The sequence below is a fragment of the Lepus europaeus genome, chromosome 1 (genome assembly GCF_033115175.1).
Source record: "Lepus europaeus isolate LE1 chromosome 1, mLepTim1.pri, whole genome shotgun sequence".
NCBI lineage: Eukaryota > Metazoa > Chordata > Mammalia > Lagomorpha > Leporidae > Lepus > Lepus europaeus.
This window is the reverse complement of record NC_084827.1, coordinates 39,204,778-39,223,607: the sequence shown is the minus strand read 5'-3', so window position 1 is coordinate 39,223,607 and position 18,830 is coordinate 39,204,778. Positions and strand designations below refer to the sequence as shown.

Here is an 18,830-nt window from a genome sequence, read left to right as displayed (position 1 = left end):
ATTTATTTTTAGATTCCATGCCTGAGTCAGATCACAGAGTATTTGCCTTTCTGTGTCTGACTTGCTACACTTAATGTGATATCTTGTAATTCCATCTACGCTACTGCACATGACAGGGTTTCTCCTTTCTTAAGACTGAATAGTACTCCATTGTGCATATGTATCATATTTTCTTTATTCATTCATCAGTGGATGGACACTTAGGTTATTTCCATTTCTTGGCCGTTGTGAATACACTGCAAAAACCATGGAAATGTCAATGTGTCTTTGACATATTGATTTCATTTCCTTTGGATATATGCCACGTAGTGACATGGCTGGATCCCATGGTAGCTCTATTTTTATTTTGTATGGATCCTCCATAGTTCTTTTCATAATGACTATACTCATTTACATTCTCACCAACAGTGTTAAGGGTTCTTTTTTCTCCACAAGCTCACCAGCACAACAAAGAAAAACTCAAAACCAAATAGACATAACAGACATCTACAGAACATTCCATCCAGAAGCTGCAGAATACACATTATTTTCATCAGCACATAGACCATTCTCCAGGTGAGATTATATAGTATATTACAACTTTTTCTGTAATAGGTCAAAAATGTATTTATTTTAAGCTTCATGGGATGATGGTTCTTCATGGTAGACAAAATGGAAATAATGGGTGTGGTCACAGTCCAATAAGGGCTCATTTATAGACTCTGATTTTCACCAATTAGGAAATATTCTATTTTTTCAACAATTTAAATATGTAAAACATTCTTAGCTTTGGTCCTACATAGAATATGCAGTGCGCTAGACTTATCTCACAAGTTATGTTTTACTAATCCCTCCCTTCCTTTCTTCCATTCTTCCCTTTTCCTTTTTTCTTTTTTACATTTATTTATTTATTGGCTTGTTTTGCTTGGTATGTAGCAGTATACAACATATTAACAGGAGGCAGTCTTATGACAGTGGAAAAACAGATGACTCGTATCTCAAACTCACCCAGAGTTGTATATAATAACAATAATGGACTAAGTGAAACAGAAGCCAGGAGTTAAGCTCATTCAACTACTTTAGAGACACCTGGAAGCTTGGTTAAAACACAAATAACTAAGTCTCATCCATGAAATCTTGAGGTAGTGCCTGAATTTCTGTTTCTAACAAGTTCTCATTGATCCTGATTTTGCCTTCCTGGGAACTGTATGTTGTGACAGACTTGAGAGAACCTACAAAGAGTGTCATTCTAAATCAGGTAGATATATAAACAAGAGTTATGCTTACCCAAAAGCACTTAGACAATTCAAAGGGAATTCCACTACATGATATCCTACTTGCATTGCAATGAACAGTCACAGAAATTTTCTCATTGCATCTTCTCGGACAACAAAGGTTTTCACTGGGTTGCTCTGGGTTTTCCATCATGATACAGATGGGAAGCCATGGGAAAAACTTTCCTCAAGGGGACAGTAATGAGCATATCATTAGTTACTCACAGTAGCAAAAGGACTCTCTGTCTCTGGGGGATTTGGCAACACTAAGGATGAATCAAGACATCATGATAACAGGAGCTGAGAAATCCTGAAGACAGTGGCCTGTGTTTCTCCCAGGAGCCATTTCAGCAAAAAATGTGATTTTGTTCACTTTTGACAATAATGAAGCCAACTAGAAAGAAACATTCTATAATACTTTGGTTGTTAGAGTTTCAGGTACATTGAAGTCACTGCTTTCATACTGTTGTGCATCATCTGATACAAAAAAAAAAAAATCGTGCACTCAGAAAGATGCTGTTGCAGAGGCACTGTCACAGGGTATCAGGATGCAAGCCTCAAGGGACTCCGGTGGCTTTCTAAGTAAGCATTAGCGAAGCTTCCCACTACAATTAAAAACATATGCCTAAATATTATTTTTGCAAATGACACAAGCGTTTCAATACCAACACACAAAATCTCTGTAAAGACGCCAGAAACTTATGTGGCAAGACAAGTTGAGGTATTTATGCAAAAGCATGTTTTTTACTATCTTCTACTGAATAAGCATTGCTGCACAGTTTTAAAAGGCTTGAAAATTCCATCCATGAAATCTACATAGTTTATGTAGATTTTCATGAAAAACTAACCCGATCATGACATCAAAGTCCACCTTCAAGACAGGCTTCAAAGGAAAAAGTGAAAACAGTCATCATTTTTGGGTAATCCGATACATTAGGGAGAGGTGTGACTTTAAATTACAACTTAGCTTCAGGAAAAACATTTTTTCCGACTGTAAACTTCACATTGAGTGATCTGAGCTGAGGCTAAAAGTAAGCTTTGGAGTCATTTACATGAAGTCTAATTTTTAATACCACAGCTTATACATAAATAAAGATTAACATTTGTAGGCATTTATGAATTCATTCCATTACATATGTCAGAATGGACATTGTTATAATTTTCAATTCATTTCAGCAAATATTTATTGAGGCTACCAGGCCCCAGGATATGCCTTGAGATAAATTATGTGTCAAAGAAGTATAGAACCTTAGGCGAAATGTGTAGTCATGAATACAATTGTGCGGGACTGGATTAATGCTGGTTAGAGGACTTAGACGAGGATAAACTGAGCTTGAAACATGGTGTTTGAAATATTAATGGGTCCTACAATGTGTGTTATCTAACAATGGATTGTAATTGTAAATGGTGAGCTTAGGAAGTGGCAAGGGCTAATGACCCACATTTTGGATTTGTTTGCACAGAATTAGACAACTGAAGTCAAAGGAATGAATGAGATGGTCAAAGAATATACAAAATGAGGAGTACCATGGACAGAAGCATGGGGACTATCCATGCTCGTGAGCAGGAGGAAGCCAGCTGAGGAAGAGGCAATGGCTAGGGAAAGAGAGGACTGAGGTGACACGTGCCTGATGCAAAGAGGGGACAGGGCATTTCAGTGGGCAGAAGGCTGGATAGTCTTATCATGAGAACATGACCCTGGCAAAATGAGCCACGCAGCAGAGGAAACAGCAGGGGAAGATGGACATCTACTTCCATGTCCTAGTATAAGAGACTTAAACCAAAGATTAGTGTAGGGTGAAACGGAAGAATAAAGTGAATAAGAATATAATTGATAAAAAAAAAAGTCCTGGAGATGACAAGCTAGATCAAAATTCGAGAGCAAAAGGAAGAACGTCAGTCTGGGAAGGAAAGATTTTAACTCGGATGTCAGGCAAGCAAAGAGAAGAAAACCCAGGGTAAACTCAGAAACTTCCATTTGTGGAAGAGGTTGCCAAGTGGAACACTTCAGAAGATTTTCAACCTGTGATGAGTTGAAGCTGAAGTTCTATGACCATAAAAGTCTCAGGTATGACATTTTCAGCTTAAGAATATGAAAGAATAAGAACTTTATAATAAAAGCAGACTTCGGAAATTTTATTTTGCCAGGAAAAATTCACACTCTAAATGGTTGGATTCTGAGTGCAATTTGTGCCTTAATTCAGAATACATATTCTACTACTGCTGAATTCTATAATGACTTTTACAAACTTACTTTATATCTATTTCCTAAAGTAGTGGAAACAACAGCCTAAAAACTTCCTGGGGTTGTTCTGCTGTTACAATAAGACAAATGGAGGGACTGCATCACACTTCCGAGGCATCAGTGACTCAACAATGCATCTCAAAGCTTCCTATTCCTTGTGTGCTCCTTCAAACTCCCGTATACAGCAGACTTCTCAAAGGCTGGTGACCACACTGCCATCTGGGCCTCACTCCTACAGTTCTGGCGACAAGGACTAAGAATGTGTATTTCCAACAAGGTCTCAGTGATACAGATCTTGTTGGTCTGAGGACCACACTTTGGGATCCATAGCTGTAGAACGTAGAAGACTAGTTATTCCATAGCATGGAGGTCTCTACCCAAGAGTGCTTTCATTCAGCTGCTGATAACGTAAACTGATAAAATGGAACTTGTGGATATATTAAAAAGATTACTATTTAGGGGGCGGTGCTGTGGCACAGGGTGTTAAAGCCCTGGCCTGAAGCGTTGGCATCCCATATGGGCGCTGGTTCTAGTCTTGGCTGCTCTTCTTCCAATCCAGCTCTCTGCTATGGCCTGGGATAGCAGTAGAAGCTGGCCCAAATCCTGGCCGCTGCACCCACATGGAAGACCCAGAGGAAGCTCTGGCTTCTGGCTTTGGATCAGTGTAGCTCCAGCTGTTGCAGCCATCCGGGAAGTGAACCAGCAGATGGAAGACCTCTCTCTCTGTCTCTTAACTCTCTCTGTAACTCTTTCAAATAAATAAAATAAATTTTAAAAAAAGATTAATATTTAATACTTTCAAGAAGCCTATCTGTACTGGAGTTAAAACCACTTCCAAATGTTGTATGGAACATGGCAGTTGTCATTATCATTGCCCCTAGACACTGGCCTCATGTATTGATTACGAAGTCATGGAATTGGCTTCCCTTGAGAGAGAAAATTAGCACACTTGGAATGTCTTGTCATGCCTAAGTCAGCTCACTGTTCTTATATTCCATTATACTGCTTGCCAGAAACCATTCTAGATGCCTTTGTGTATCTCAGCTCTTTTGTCCCTCACAACCCCTTCCTGTGTTCTTTATTAACTCCATTTTACAGACATGCATGTGAGGCATAGAGAGAAATATTTAGCTAAGGGCCAGACAGGAGTAAATACCGAAGACTGGCATTGTGGTGCAGTAGGTTAAGTCACTCTGTGGAACACCTGCATACTATATTGGAGTGCTAGGTCCAGCCCTGGCTACTCACTTCCAATCCCAGTTCCCTGGGAAAGCAGCCCAAGCTGGCTCAAGTACTTGAATTCCTACCACCCACATGGGAGACCTGTATAGAGTTCCTGGCTCCTGGCTTCATCCTGGCCCAACCCCAGCAGTTGTGGCCATTCTGTGAGTAGATGGAAGGTCAGTCTCTCTCTATCTTTCTCTCCCTCCCCTCTCCCTCTCTCACTGCCTTTCAACTAACTAAGGAAGTAATCATTCAGTTCTTCATGGTCCTCGCCATTCTCTGAGTTATTGTTACAGTGCAGCCCTTGACCCCACACTCAGGATGGCCTCAGCTCAAACACTTACCCGTTCCAAGGAACAGCACATGGTATCTGCCATCTGCAGCATTGACTCGATCCACAGCGATCTTTGTGTACTTGTAGTCTGTGCCTATTCGGACGATCAGAGGTCGTCGGTGGATGGGGTAGATGGAATTGTACATGAGCGGATGGTTTCGGATGAATGTGACCACATCATCTGGAAACTCCTTGGTGGTTCGCAAATTTGGGGTAAATGCTCCTCCGGGGCACTAAACATATTTTTAAAAGTAATAACATTAGTAAAATAATTACATTCTTTCAGTAGTAATTAAAAGTCCTTTATTTTCAAAACACTTAGAATCTCCAGTTGTTTTGGTACCCATTGAGGAGAAAATAATCTGACTATATCCGGTACACTCTTAGAAAATTAACATATAATTGTGTAATTTGAGCATCTAAATGAAACCAAGTCCACTTTTCCTGCCCTTTTTGTGTTTAGAGAGGATCATTGCAACTGTGTATATGATGAAACTTCCACCCTTCACATCCACTGCTTTTCTACTTCTTATTTACTGCTGAACACTATAATGTTAGAAAACAATTTGTGGATACAACCTAGGACTGCTACTGGTTAACATAAATTACGTTATAATTATCAGGATTGTAATGTACATAAAGTTTGTTCTAGCTCATCTCTCCTCCCAAATGAGGGATCCCAGAAGTTGGAGCTCCAATTGGATGTGGAAGTTTGATCTGATGATTTCACTACGGAAAGGACTCAGTGATGTCTGTAACCCGTAGGATCCAGTCCCAACACCTTTGAACGGCCTATAAGCCTCTGTGTGACCCAACCTGAGCTTCCATGGTAATTCTGATTGTTCCTGAGCCTCAAGCATGCTCCCCTCTGGGATACTGGCACCTGCTGTTTCCTATCCAAGTGCTCTTTCAGGACCCCTACCCCATGGCTTTCTCTGATGCTCCTTCAGTCCTGGATTCCCATGTGACCTTCTGAAAGGAGATGCTATGTATAACAATAGCTCCCACTCCCTGTCTCCATCCCATCTCCCTATCCGGCTAGTGTTCTTCACTACCCTGATTTACCAAATAGCAATGCATATTTTAGTTGCTGGTATTTTTATCCTCTGCTTCTCCCTCTAGAATGTAAGCTGAGTGCTGATGGCAGCTGAGTCTGTCTGGCTCACTTGAGGGCTATAACAAAGTTGGTCATGGTAGATAAATGTCAAGGGGTAGCCGAATGAATAAATTCCAATATGCATTATATCTGGCCTGTGATTTTAGTGCAGAACTTCAATTCTAGCCAGGAGAGGAAAGGTTCAGAGTCTCAAGTCCCAAGGGAAAGACAGAAAGCAGTAATGAGATCTGAAAAGAGGACAGCTGGACAGCACCAATAGCTCTGAAAGGGATCCAGGCGAGGGCATCTGAGGAGGCTCCCATAATGGGGCACCTGAGGTCACACTTAAGGTAGCCTGGGAACTACTGAGGCTTGCAATGCCAACACAGCCACTAATTGGACCTCAGTATTGAGTTATATGAGCAAAGCTGATGAGTATAACATTTTAGCACATGTAAACATTGAATGCTATGAAATACCTGTCAGTATTTCTTCTTTCAGAAACAAAGAACACTCTTGTTTTAGTTTTCATTTGTTCTTTACTAAATTACCAGCAGGCCGGCATTGTGGTGCAGTGGGTTAAGTCACTACCTGCAATGCTGGTATCCCGTATGAGCACTGGTTCAAGTCCCAGCTGCTCTGCTTCTGATCCAGTCCCCTGCTAATGCACCTGGGAAAGCAGTAGATGATGGACCAAGTGCTTGGGCACTTGTCACCCAATGGGAGACCCAGATAGAGTTCTAGGCTCCTGGGTTTGGTCTGGCATAGCCCTGGACTTTGAAGCCATGTGGGGAGTGAATTAGTGAATGGAAGATCTATCTTACTCTATCTCATTCTCTGTTACTGTGCCAAATAAATAAATAAATATTTTTAAAAAATGAAGGGCCAAGCATTGTGGCTCAATGAGTTAAAATACCAGCATTCCATATGGGCACCAGTTTGTGTCTGGCTGCTCTACTTCTGATCTAGTTTCTTGCTAATGGCTTGGGAAAAGCAACAGAGGATGGCCCAAGTGTTAGCGCCCCTGCCACCCATGTAGGAGCCCTGGATGACACTCCTGGCTTCCAGGCCATTGCAGCCATCTGGAGAGTGAACCAGCCAATGAAAATCTCTCTCTCCTTCTAACTCTTTCAAATAAATAAATATATAACCTTAAGAAATAAAAGTTAACAGATAAAAGGAAAGTGACAAAGAAAGCTTTTTGATCCACAGCAAAGGACAAACAGACACAGCATTATTAGATGGAAGCATATGTTGAGGTCGGTGACTAATTGGGAAGTCATGCCTCATCCAAAGTGGACAACTTCAGGTCCCTATGCTGAAATATAAGCCTAGTGCTGCCAGATTTCAACAAAAGATACAAATGTTAAATTAAGTGAAATCTGCTGAATTTTTAATGTCCATTCAGTGGGAAAAAATTGAGGGACCAAACTAACCATGGCAATCCCCAGGGTCAAATCCTTGCAGCAGCTTTCCAACAAACATGGTGTCTTGGGGCCAGTGTTACCACAGCCACGTGTGCAAAATGGCCTCAGCAGGCAGATTAACATGACCTCACTCATTTAGACCACATCATCGTGAGGATGACTTTCAGGCTAACTTTAACCAATTAGCATTACTTTTTACAGGACAAGTAAATATAGTTCTTTCACTGCACAAAGGGCAGTTCAATGAGTTAACAAAGGTAATGAGACTAACTCTGCTAAGCCTCCTTATTCGTTATTCTATTAATGAGACTTTCATCTGAAGTTCATGTATTTTCTTTTAAGAAAAAAAGCATTAAAGTTAAATATGTGTTTGTCAACTGCCCACAATGAAGACCAAAATGAGCACAAAGAGTTTAATCTGAGGTTGTTCTAAGCTGATGGATGTGTTCCACACTTCTTTGCGGTATAGAATTATGGGTGTTTTCTACCCTCAGTCTTCACACAAAGTGGAAACAGGGAAATACATTGCTCACTGAATGAAAACATGGAAAGAACAATGCATGGGCAACTTAAATAGTTCCAGGCCTTCATAAAACACCACTAATTATAGCTTGTGATGCTGAGATGTCTCCTTAGATATTTGCAAGCACTCTCATTTGCAATTTCTGAAAAGACCCAAAGTTAGCATATATTACTAGGCGACTTTTATAATTCCCAGTTAGTACAGTTTGGTGGGATAAGCTTATTAAGTTATCAGTGCCTGGTGTGTGGACTTCATTTCCAGGTAACTGAAATTCAGATAAAAATTAGGCTAAAGTTGCTCAAAACAATGGTTATTAAATAAGTAACTCAAATCAAATAAAAATCAGTGATTTTATGTTCATTGAATTATTCCTCAGTGGAGATTTCTGTTTTATATTCACAGTGAATTTCTTGCTCAGAAACAAGTGTCTCCTTGTATGACTCTGTTTTCCAATTTATAAGAGAATGTTTTTTTAGTGATAACTAATTCTTCCATTGATTTATGGCATAGACTTTGCAGGTAAGACAGAATGAGTTATGATAATGGTGAAAAGAATAAAAATTGATTCCCCTTTGTAAACTGCTTGCACTGGTAAGTTTGCTCAATGTAAACTCCCAAGTATAAGTAAGATGGAATTAACTTTCCCCTCATCTTGTGATAGAGTGAAGAGTGTGTATTGAACCCTCAACATAATCAAACATTCACAGCTGTCATAAAAGAAAAGCCTTTGTCCATTAATTGGGCTGGTTAATTTTACTCTACAAATAGTCATTAAATAATTCTGGTTAACCATCTCCTTTAACTGCTTGTTTTTCTGCTGCTCTTTCATTGTTTTGGTTAGCAAGCAGAGATAAGTACTCTTTCTTGAGTAAAGAAATTTTAAGTGTTGTGATTACCAAGGTGTTGGGTGAAACACCAGGAAAAATAATAGGGCCATGTTAAGGCAGGGTTATCATTTGGATTCTAGTTTGTGTATCGTCCAAAAGCCCATGGATAGGAGGCTTGGTTCCCAAAGTCTTATGTTAATGGTTAATGGGTTAATGTTAATGGCTGATGGATTAAGGGTGAAGACTTGAACCAATTATGGGCCTTTGGGAAGTGATTGGGTTGCATTAGGCTGCTAGGGAGTAGACCATGAGCCAGTCACAACAGCTTTATGAAGAGAGACAGAGGGACATGGAGAAAGAACATACACTTCTTGCTCTGTGCTTCTTAGCTCACTATGTAATGCTTCTTTTGCCATTCTCTGGCCTCACCAGATGCCCAAACTGATGGGCCACTGGATCTTAGACTGTGCACCTACAGAACAGTAACCCCAAATAAACCTGCTTCCCTCCCAAGTAGCTCCTCTCATTTAAGGCAATGATAAAATGAGTAATACAGGAAGTACTAGCAATGGCTGCCCTTCCCTAACTTCTTCCTTACACTAAGCCACTCATGAGCATGTGCTGTTTCTGATTCTCTGGAATGTTTTCCTAATCCTCACACCCATACAAGTCTTTGAAATGAACATGTTTATATATCTATGCATATGTCCATTCTTGGGACATGGTTTATTCAGAAAGCATTTTGACGCGCTAATAGGGGTCACAAGAACAAGAAGCTCCTCTTTTCTTCTAGACATAAGTACTCTAATAAGGAAGATGGCCACACTCAAAGCAAAATCACAATGAAGATGCGTAGTAATGGTTTTAGATAAATATCAGACAGATATTAACAGAGCTTGGATCAAGATCGATGGCCATACAGGTTCAAGAGCCAATGTTTTAAACAAATTGAGAACAGTGGAGAAGTTTAGGCTGCCAAAATGAGTAAAGAAGTTTAGAGATGAGAAAATAAATGTTGGAGTCATTCCTAGGGCATTGTAGGTCATAGAGCCCAGAGTGAAGGAGAGACTGAGAGGTGACATTGAAGAGAGATCAGGAAATGAATATAAAACCTGTCAGAGAAAGTGTGACTGGCAGGTCAAGGGGATCTTGACCTAACACTGGGAAGATGAGTGGTGCGTGGATAAACAAAGAAACTTAGTGGCATTCCAGAATCTGAGCTAGTTTTTTGCACTGGTCTATGGGTCTATGAAATTTGTGGCTGAGAGGAACTGATGTTATGTTGAAATCCTTGATGGTCTAGGCCCTTTGTTTGAAGGCCAATTACAGTTAGAGGCACATACTTCTGCATCCCCTGGACCTCATCATCCATATATTTTTTTTCCCTTTCACTACCTGCAAAAACGCTTTGCTCCAGTCTGACCAGCCAGACAGAGCTTCCAGGACTCACTTATTAATTTCTTTGCCTTGTTGTGTAAGTTGGACCCTTTGTAATACCCTTCCTTCTGTCTTTCCTTATCCAATATATGCAAATCCCATCACCCTTAAGGGCAGGTTCAATCTCATAATTGTTATGTGTCCTCCCACACAAGGCACAAGGGAGGTTTTCTTACTACAATCTCTTTTTTCTCTAATCTGAAATCAGTTTTTTTTTTAGATTTTATTTACAGGTTTCAACATTGACAGAAGATGTTTCCTGCTTCGATACTTTCTGTGCTGTATTTTATCAAGAACATCTCTAACTAACTACATTCAAACATCTAAGAGAAACAGAAATGCTTCCAATGGAGAAACAATTGAAAGTATAGAATCAACAAAGTGCCAGCAATGAAACTTTCTTTTTCTGGTCACAGACTACGTGTTCAAGAATTTTCTGTGCTTCATGGCCGGCGCCGTGCCTTAACAGGCTAATCCTCCGCCTTGAGGCGCCAGCACACCGGGTTCTAGTCCCAGTTGGGGCACCGGATTCTATCCCGGTTGCCCCTCTTGCAGGCCAGCTCTCTGCTATGGCCCGGGAAGGCAGTGGAGGATGGCCCAAAGTGCTTGGGCCCTGCACGCACATGGGAGACCAGGAGAAGCACCTGGATCCTGGCTTCGGATCAGCGAGATGCGCCGGCTGCAGTGGCCATTGGAGGGTGAACCAAAGGCAAAAAGGAAGACCTTTCTCTCTGTCTCTCTCTCTCTCTCTCTCTCACTATCCACTCTGCCTGTCAAAAAAAAAAAAAAAAGAATTTTTTGTGCTTCTTTACAGATCCCTGAGCTGTTTGAAGCACACGACTGAAGCAGTTATAAGCAGGTGTTAAAGTTGAAGTTTTTTTTTTTTTTTTTTTTAAATCAGGTCTGGCTTGAACATGCTCTACAACACACACAAACACAGTCTTCTGCAGAAACCATATACACATCGCAACAGAATGCACCACATTAGCTGAGCCACAGAGAGAGTCTGCAATCTTTGGCTGTCCTTTGTAGCATACCAAAGGTGTCTTGTTTCTTCCACAAACTTGAATCATTTACGGAAAAACATTAGGACACAATTGGCACTCTCCTTCCTACCGATTTCAGCTTGCTGGTTGGGCCGTTTGCTAACACAGCTATCAAGCCTGCTTTAAAAGAAGCACCTACAGGGAGCACTAGAATGAGGGTACAGGATTTCTGCCAATGTCAGTCCTTTAAGAACGCAGTCCAGTATTTATGGGGTTGACCCAGCAACTGGACTACTGTATGGGGAAATAAAGCCCAGCGGTCACAGTTGATCCTTTCCTGGGAGGACTTCAAGAGGCAACATTCTTCACCCTGGAGAAGAGGGAATATGCCTTGGGTCACTTGGCTGCAGGTTCCCTGGCTACATAAGCAGGATATTAAACCCTGGAAGCCCAGCAAGAGGCAGAGCCTGGCCACTCTGAGCCAGAGAGCTGACTTCATGGAGTTTTGCTCAGTGAAGGGCGGAGGGACCAACTCTTCAGGGAGGTATGCTTTTCCAGGAGGAGTTCCAGAAGTCAATCCTCCACCCTGCCCCTTCTGTTCCCCAAGGATCACTCATCCGACAGTTTTTTTGATTTAAAGAAGCTGTTCTGGTCTCAACACCAGATGTAAGAAACCACATTATAGAAATATGTCTCAAGTACTGACTACTCCCTTTTTTCACGGAGTCGTTTCCAGATGTGTGTCACTAAGCCCCAGTTTTAGAACAGGAAAAAGAAAATGCTTACCCTTAAGAGCTAAAAAAAAAAAAGTGAGAGATGAGTTTTTTAGGACAATTTTTAAATTTTTTACTTATTTGAAAGGCAGAGAGACAGAGAGAAAGATCTTCCATCTACTGGTTCAGTCCCCAAATGCCACAATAAGCAGGGTTGGCCAGACCAAAGCCAGCAGCCTGGATCTCAATCTGGGTCTCCCATGTGGTTGGCAGGGACCAGGGACTTGATTCATTACTGCTGGCTCTCAAAGCGAACATTAGCAGCAAGCTGGCATGGACAGTAGGATTGAGACCTGAAGCCAGGCACTCCAATGAGATGTGGAAGTCCCAAGCAGCAGCTCAAACACTGTGCCAAATGTCTATGCTGAAATTTCCTGTGTTTTAGAAAGTCTCTTGATTAACATGTAACACTTGCACATGTTTATGGGTACAGTGAAATACTTCTACACCATGTACAGGCTAGGCTGATCAAATCAGACAATTAGCATTTCCAGTCCCTTCTCTACTCTTGGAAGCTTGGGACTCACAGGCTGGAACTTTACCAATTAGCAAGGGCCGATTTTGTTTCCCCTTAAAGTGCATATCTAGCCCCACATTTTAAGTAGAGTAAGTGGGCCTCCATATGAGGGTTTTCTGCCTGTGGTTCTAGTCCTCTACCTCTGGTAAGGTGCCTCTTACACTGCCAAGTAGGTGAAGAGCACAGTGAGGGGTGGGGACAGAAGTTGCATTTGTTCAGGAATCGCTAGCATCTGCTGATCTCCACAATATAAATATTCCCACCATGGCCAGTGTAATTTCAGACAATGAGAAAATAAAGGAATAAAGAAGCAACCAAATATACTGAGGATAAATTCCAATAATACAAAATGAAAGTGAATCAACAAATAGTAAAAAAAATCCACAGGATAAATATGTAAAAGAATATTGGCAGAAGGAATTTGAAACTCAAAGAAAAAGGAACATTGTAAGTAAATATTACGTTAACACCTATGTTTCGATTTATATGAGATAATTCCTTTCTATTTATATCCATGCCCATGTTATAATGATAACCGTGTTCTATGAAATGAGAGATGTTAAGAGGATAAGATCTCTGTTGAGGCTCTATTGTATAACGCTTCCTCTGAATGACTGTCTCGTACTACTTTTCACAGAGAGAAACTAACTAATATTCTAGAAAGTGACACAACTACAGGCCAGACGAAACACACACAGTGTGGCTGTTATCACTGAAGTCCTATCCTAGGAAAAGTCCAGTTTCTTCTTGCTGGGCACTGTCTGTAGTCTCAGTTGGAGGATCAGTTTCCAATGTGGCCTGTAATACGCCTGACATCATAGGACATGGCTACTGGACCATGCCTCACAGTAGTTCAGGGAATTTCCTATTAGAAAGCTGGATGTAATTAAACACATGATTCTAACTCATTCATCACTTAATAATTTAAGATAATTTAATTATTCAATTTAATTTAATTTACTTATTTAATTAAAATAATTTAGTAATTTAAAATGATTAAAAAATAAACACTTTATTTGAATTATGATGCCACTTCCACTGTAATTTTTTGCATACGCATTCCTTTTTCTTTCTGTGGAAAGGACATAACATACAACTGTTAACTAAATAGATCCCTCATAATTGAAGTGTCTGCATGAGAGACATCTCTGAATTAATTCTGATATGGTTATTCCATCATTAAAACAGACAAGATTCCTTAACAGAGGGTAGGGCTGTGAAAAGCTACTAAGCAAATTCTCAGGCTGCTGCCTGGAAGTTAACCCTTTCAAAGCAATCATTTCTAATGCCGGTAAAATGACAATACCTCCACCCTGCCTAACTTACAGGATTGCTTCAGAATCTAAATGAGATATTAGTTAGCACACTCACTTGGTAAAAACTGTAACAGGTGTGATGTTTTAGTAAAATCCCAAATCTCAAAACTTGTGTATTGAGAAAATATAAAGGACAACTCTGTAGTGCATTGTGGTATTTGTAAAAGCCCTGATGATATGGATTTCTTGTTAAGTGATATTTTTCATAAAGCGGGATAGCAAAGAATCTTCCCTGGGTACTTACAGTTCCAGGGCGGGGATAAGGAATTCTGCCCTGATAGGAAATCAGCTGATGATTCGGCCCTTCTTTGTGGGCAAATGGCCCATTGAACACAGTCTGAATATCAGACAAGTGGTACACACACACCGCGGAGCCTTTAAAAACCGAGCTAAAAAAAAAGCAAGAAAGAGAAAAGAGTCCATTTTATATTTTTAAATGTAAATCTAATTTTAAAGAAACGGATGGTAAAGATTATGATGACACATTGTTAGTGGTAATGTACTGTATGCTTTTCTGAAAAAAAAAAAAAAACTCGAATGATTTAGAATGTATTTACCATAAAGAAATGATAAATGTTGGAGGAGAGAGAACTGTTTACCCTTTTGGGAAATTGCATAAAATACACAAGTATTGAAAATACTGCATAACCCCCCAAAATATGTACAAATGTATGTGTCAGCTAACATTTTTGAACTTGATATAATTCATCATGGAGATGTTAACTGCTATGCTATGTTACATACATATAAATTTGAACATGTCTGCTGTTTTGAAACAAGGCATTCACACAAAATATTTAATTCATCCATGGAAGCAATAGACAAGAATTAATAACTTATAGAAAATTCTTCCCCACATTTTGCAAAAGTAGGACAAGTCAAGGAAGTTTCTATCTAACTAGTTAACTTTACCAGCAACAAAAATTCATGTGTCATTTAAAATATCAATAAAATATGAATCTAAATTCCAGATCACTATCAATAGAGGCTATCATAATTTTACTCAAATTATGATACATACATAAGAGATCATAACTATTTTTTTGATTCTTTTGATGTGAGAACTTTCTCACATGTTATCCTAAATGTTAGTTGGAAAAGTCTAAGCTATCATGGTTTATGTACTTTCCCTGTTAGTCATGGGGAAAAAGAGGTACAATAAAGATTCACTGAATTATCTGAATTAATAAGGCCTCATAAGTTTGCTTGAATCCTTTTTTTTCATTGTCACCACAGCAGATTGGCTGCAACATTTTCCTAATGGGAAGAGATCTTGCATTCTCATGAAAGAAAACAAGGTATATTATCAATCTTAGCATTAAGAGTCAGAAGTGGTAATTTTGGATTTTACACTAAAGCTATATCAACATTGAGAAAATAGAGGCTAGAGAATATTTTTAACTGAAACCCACATTTTCTTCAGAATTTTTTTTTCTTTCTCTCTTCAGTCCTTGGTGAATTAAATGAGGACTATTTTTTTTTTTCCCATTAGAATAGGAGTTACATATATCCTTATGGGCCTCATTTTAGACATCTTGTGGATCCAATGTTATATGGCTGGAAGTCAACATCCCAGTCATTTCTATCACTTGGAAGAATTTGCTACAGTTTACAATTATATTGTGCTTTGCCCACTTAGACAAGAATGCTAAAACCTTCAGATTTTCATTATATAGTTGATCCTTTAAGAAAAGGATTGATCAAGTCACAGATGGAGAATTAGACTGACTTCTAATAAGATTAATAAACAGAAATATGCACAGGAAAGAGTGCGAATTTGGTGACTTGTTTTGAAATATACAATAATAGGGATTAGAAATCCCAGAATAATTAGAAAATATTAAACCTATTTTCAAATATGTCAACTGTCAGAAGAGGAAAGACTGTTCAGGGTCTTGTTAGTTTCTAAAGTTACAACTTAAGATTGTTCAACAATTAAAAATTATATTTCAATTTTACAGAAAAAATAATTGTGTGCATAAATTGCATATAATTAATGTATACAATTTGATGAATTTGGACCTATGAGGATATTTCAAAATTTATTGGAAATATGATTATTTTTTTTTGACAGGCAGAGTGGACAGTAGAGGGAGACAGAGAGAAAGGTCTTCCTTTTTGCCGTTGGTTCACCCTCCAATGGCCGCCACGGTAGGCGCGCTGCGGCCGGCGCACCGCGCTGATCCGATGGCAGGAGCCAGGTGCTTATTTTGGTCTCCCATGGGGTGCAGGGCCCAAGCACTTGGGCCATCCTCCACTGCACTCCCTGGCCACAGCAGAGAGCTGGCCTGGAAGAGGGGCAACCGGGATAGGATCGGTGCCCCGACCGGGACTAGAACCCGGTGTGCCGGCGCTGCAAGGCGGAGGATTAGCCTAGTGAGCCGCGGCGCCGGCCGGAAATATGATATTTAAAGACAAGTTTACTGTTGTGCAAATCTTCTGAAATCCACATATAGTTTTCCTATAAAATTCATTTTCTATGAACTTTTTTCAGGACACTGTGTGTAGATCACATTAGCATCTCTCACCATAATCCAGGTAGTAAACATTTCCATTACCTCTAACAATACAAAATGTCAAATGTTTTATTTAATAATGTTAATATGCTAAGGTTATTTTCTTGGAATGAATTATCTATTTTATTCTGCATTGCAATTTATATTTTCATTTCTTTAAGAAAAATAGCACAGAATCATTACAAATACTCTGTACAAAACTTTTTTTTAATTTTTTTATTTTTGACAATCAGAGTGGACAGTGAGAGAGAGATAGAGAGAGAAAGGTCTTCCTTTTTGCCGTTGGTTCACCCTCCAATGGCCGCCACGGTAGGCGCGCTGCGGTCGGCGCACCGCGCTGATCCGATGGCAGGAGCCAGGTGCTTCTCCTGGTCTCCCATGGGGTGCAGGGCCCAAGCACTTGGGCCATCCTCCACTGCACTCCCTGGCCACAGCAGAGAGCTGGCCTGGAAGAGGGGCAACCGGGACAGGATTGGTGCCCCGACCGGGACTAGAACCCGGTGTGCCAGCGCCGCAAGGCGGAGGATTAGCCTGTTGAGCTGCGGCGCCGGCCTGTACAAAACTTTTTTGAATGTACTAATTCAACTCAAATATAGTTCATTAATTTGGCCAAAGAAAATGGAAAAGCTACATCCCAAACACTACTTAAGATTAAAAGTTGAGACAAAGAATTATTTCATAATGATTACTCTTACTCAATAAAGTTTATTATATAAGTTCATAAAATATAAATGTGTAAAAATTACCTTGATGTTGTAAAAATGCCATACACTAGTGTTGTCCTTGGATTTTCAGTTTCCAGGAGAAACACATCCTCTATAAAAGGGAAAAAACTCATTATTCCCAGTGTCCAAACATAAGCCAGTGCCCAAAGGACAAATACTCTATGTTTTCCCTGATCTGTGGTAACTAATCGTGCACCTAGAAGGTAATCTATAGAAGTGAAATTGACATTTAGAAATGTGAAGACATTGAATAGACCTTGTATCAAATGCTGAAGAACAGGGTTTTTTTTTTTTTTTTTTCATACTATTTGTTGAACTCTTTACTTAGTACAGAGTTAGTCTTAAGTGTATAAAGTTAATTGAAAATAGATCTTAGTGAAAAATAAGCATGGGAATAGGAGAGGGAGGAGGAACAGGGGTGGGAGTGCAGGTAGGGTGGGAAGAATCACAATGTTTCTAAAATTGTATTTATAAAATGCATGAAGTTTGTATACCTTAAATAAAAGCTTTCTGGGAAAGCAAATGAAAATCTTAAGAAAATACAATTTCAACTATGAAAAGTACTGTCCATAAAGCCATAATTGGAGCTTGACTGTGACTTTGCAACAGCTGAATGATAAGTATCTGCTAATTAAATATAATGTCATACTGAGGCTGGTCTTGTGGCACAGCAGGTTGAGTTGCCACTTGCAAAACCAGCCTTGCATATCAGAGGGCCAATTCAAGTCCTAGCTGCTCTGCTTCCCATCAGCTCCCTACTACTGGGCCTGGGAAGGCAGCAAAAGACGGCCCAACTGCTTGGGCACCTGCAACCCACGTGGCAGACCCGGGTGGAGTTCCTGGTTCCTGCCTTCCATCTGCCCCATCATTGGCTGCTGCAGTCACCCTGTTTATCTTTCAAACAAATAAATCAAGAAAGGAAGAATCTTTTTTAAAAAGAAAAAAGGTTATGTATATACAAATGGCTTTTATGAAGACTTTGTGTCTCTATGGAGGCCACGCTGATGAAATACTGGTAAGTGGGAAAAATAGCAGGATTATTTATAACATAGACTACAACAATGCAAGCCTTAAAATTATACACTGGGATACAAGAAAAAGATAAACTAGTTTGTTCCCAGGTAACAAAGCTGTAAAAACTTTCCTGCTTTGCCTTTGTCTATATTTTCTAAATATACTTTAATGACAATATATTATCCTTTTTTATATAAAAATATCAAAAATATCCATTCCTTAGAAAGAAAGGGAGAGAGAGAGGGTGTGAATAAACCAGGGTAGGAGGAAGAGAATATCGTTATTTCTTAGAACTGTATCTATGAACTATATTGAGTCTGTTCTCACTGTAATCTATCACATTAACATAAAAATTAAAAATGAATATATACATATATGCAAATATATGCATATCTATTTATATATAAAGTTCTTTTCTAGGGTTAGAATTTGAAATATGGAAAAGTTTTCTTTTAATATTTATTTTATTTATTCTAAAGGCAGAGTGACAGAGGGGGGAAAACAGAAAGAAAGGCATCTTCATCCACCAGTTCATTCTTCAAATGGCCACAGTGGCTGGGCCTGGGCCTGAGTCTGGCCAAGGCCAGGAGCCAGGAACTCCATCCAGGTCTCCCAAG

The 18,830-nt window shown here is 39.7% G+C and overlaps 1 protein-coding gene across 1 annotated transcript in view; it reads right to left on the bottom strand.

Moving 5' to 3' along the window:
- SEMA3C (semaphorin 3C) overlaps positions 1 to 18,830 on the bottom strand; it is a 188,495-nt gene that overhangs the window by 46,630 nt on the left and 123,035 nt on the right. Inside the window, exons 10-12 of the mRNA XM_062210107.1 lie at positions 17,221 to 17,290; positions 14,203 to 14,347; positions 5,067 to 5,289 (exon numbers count right to left, since the gene is read on the bottom strand). Coding sequence (XP_062066091.1) covers positions 5,067 to 5,289; positions 14,203 to 14,347; positions 17,221 to 17,290 — 438 coding nt within the window. The remainder of the gene's footprint in view (positions 1 to 5,066; positions 5,290 to 14,202; positions 14,348 to 17,220; positions 17,291 to 18,830) is intronic.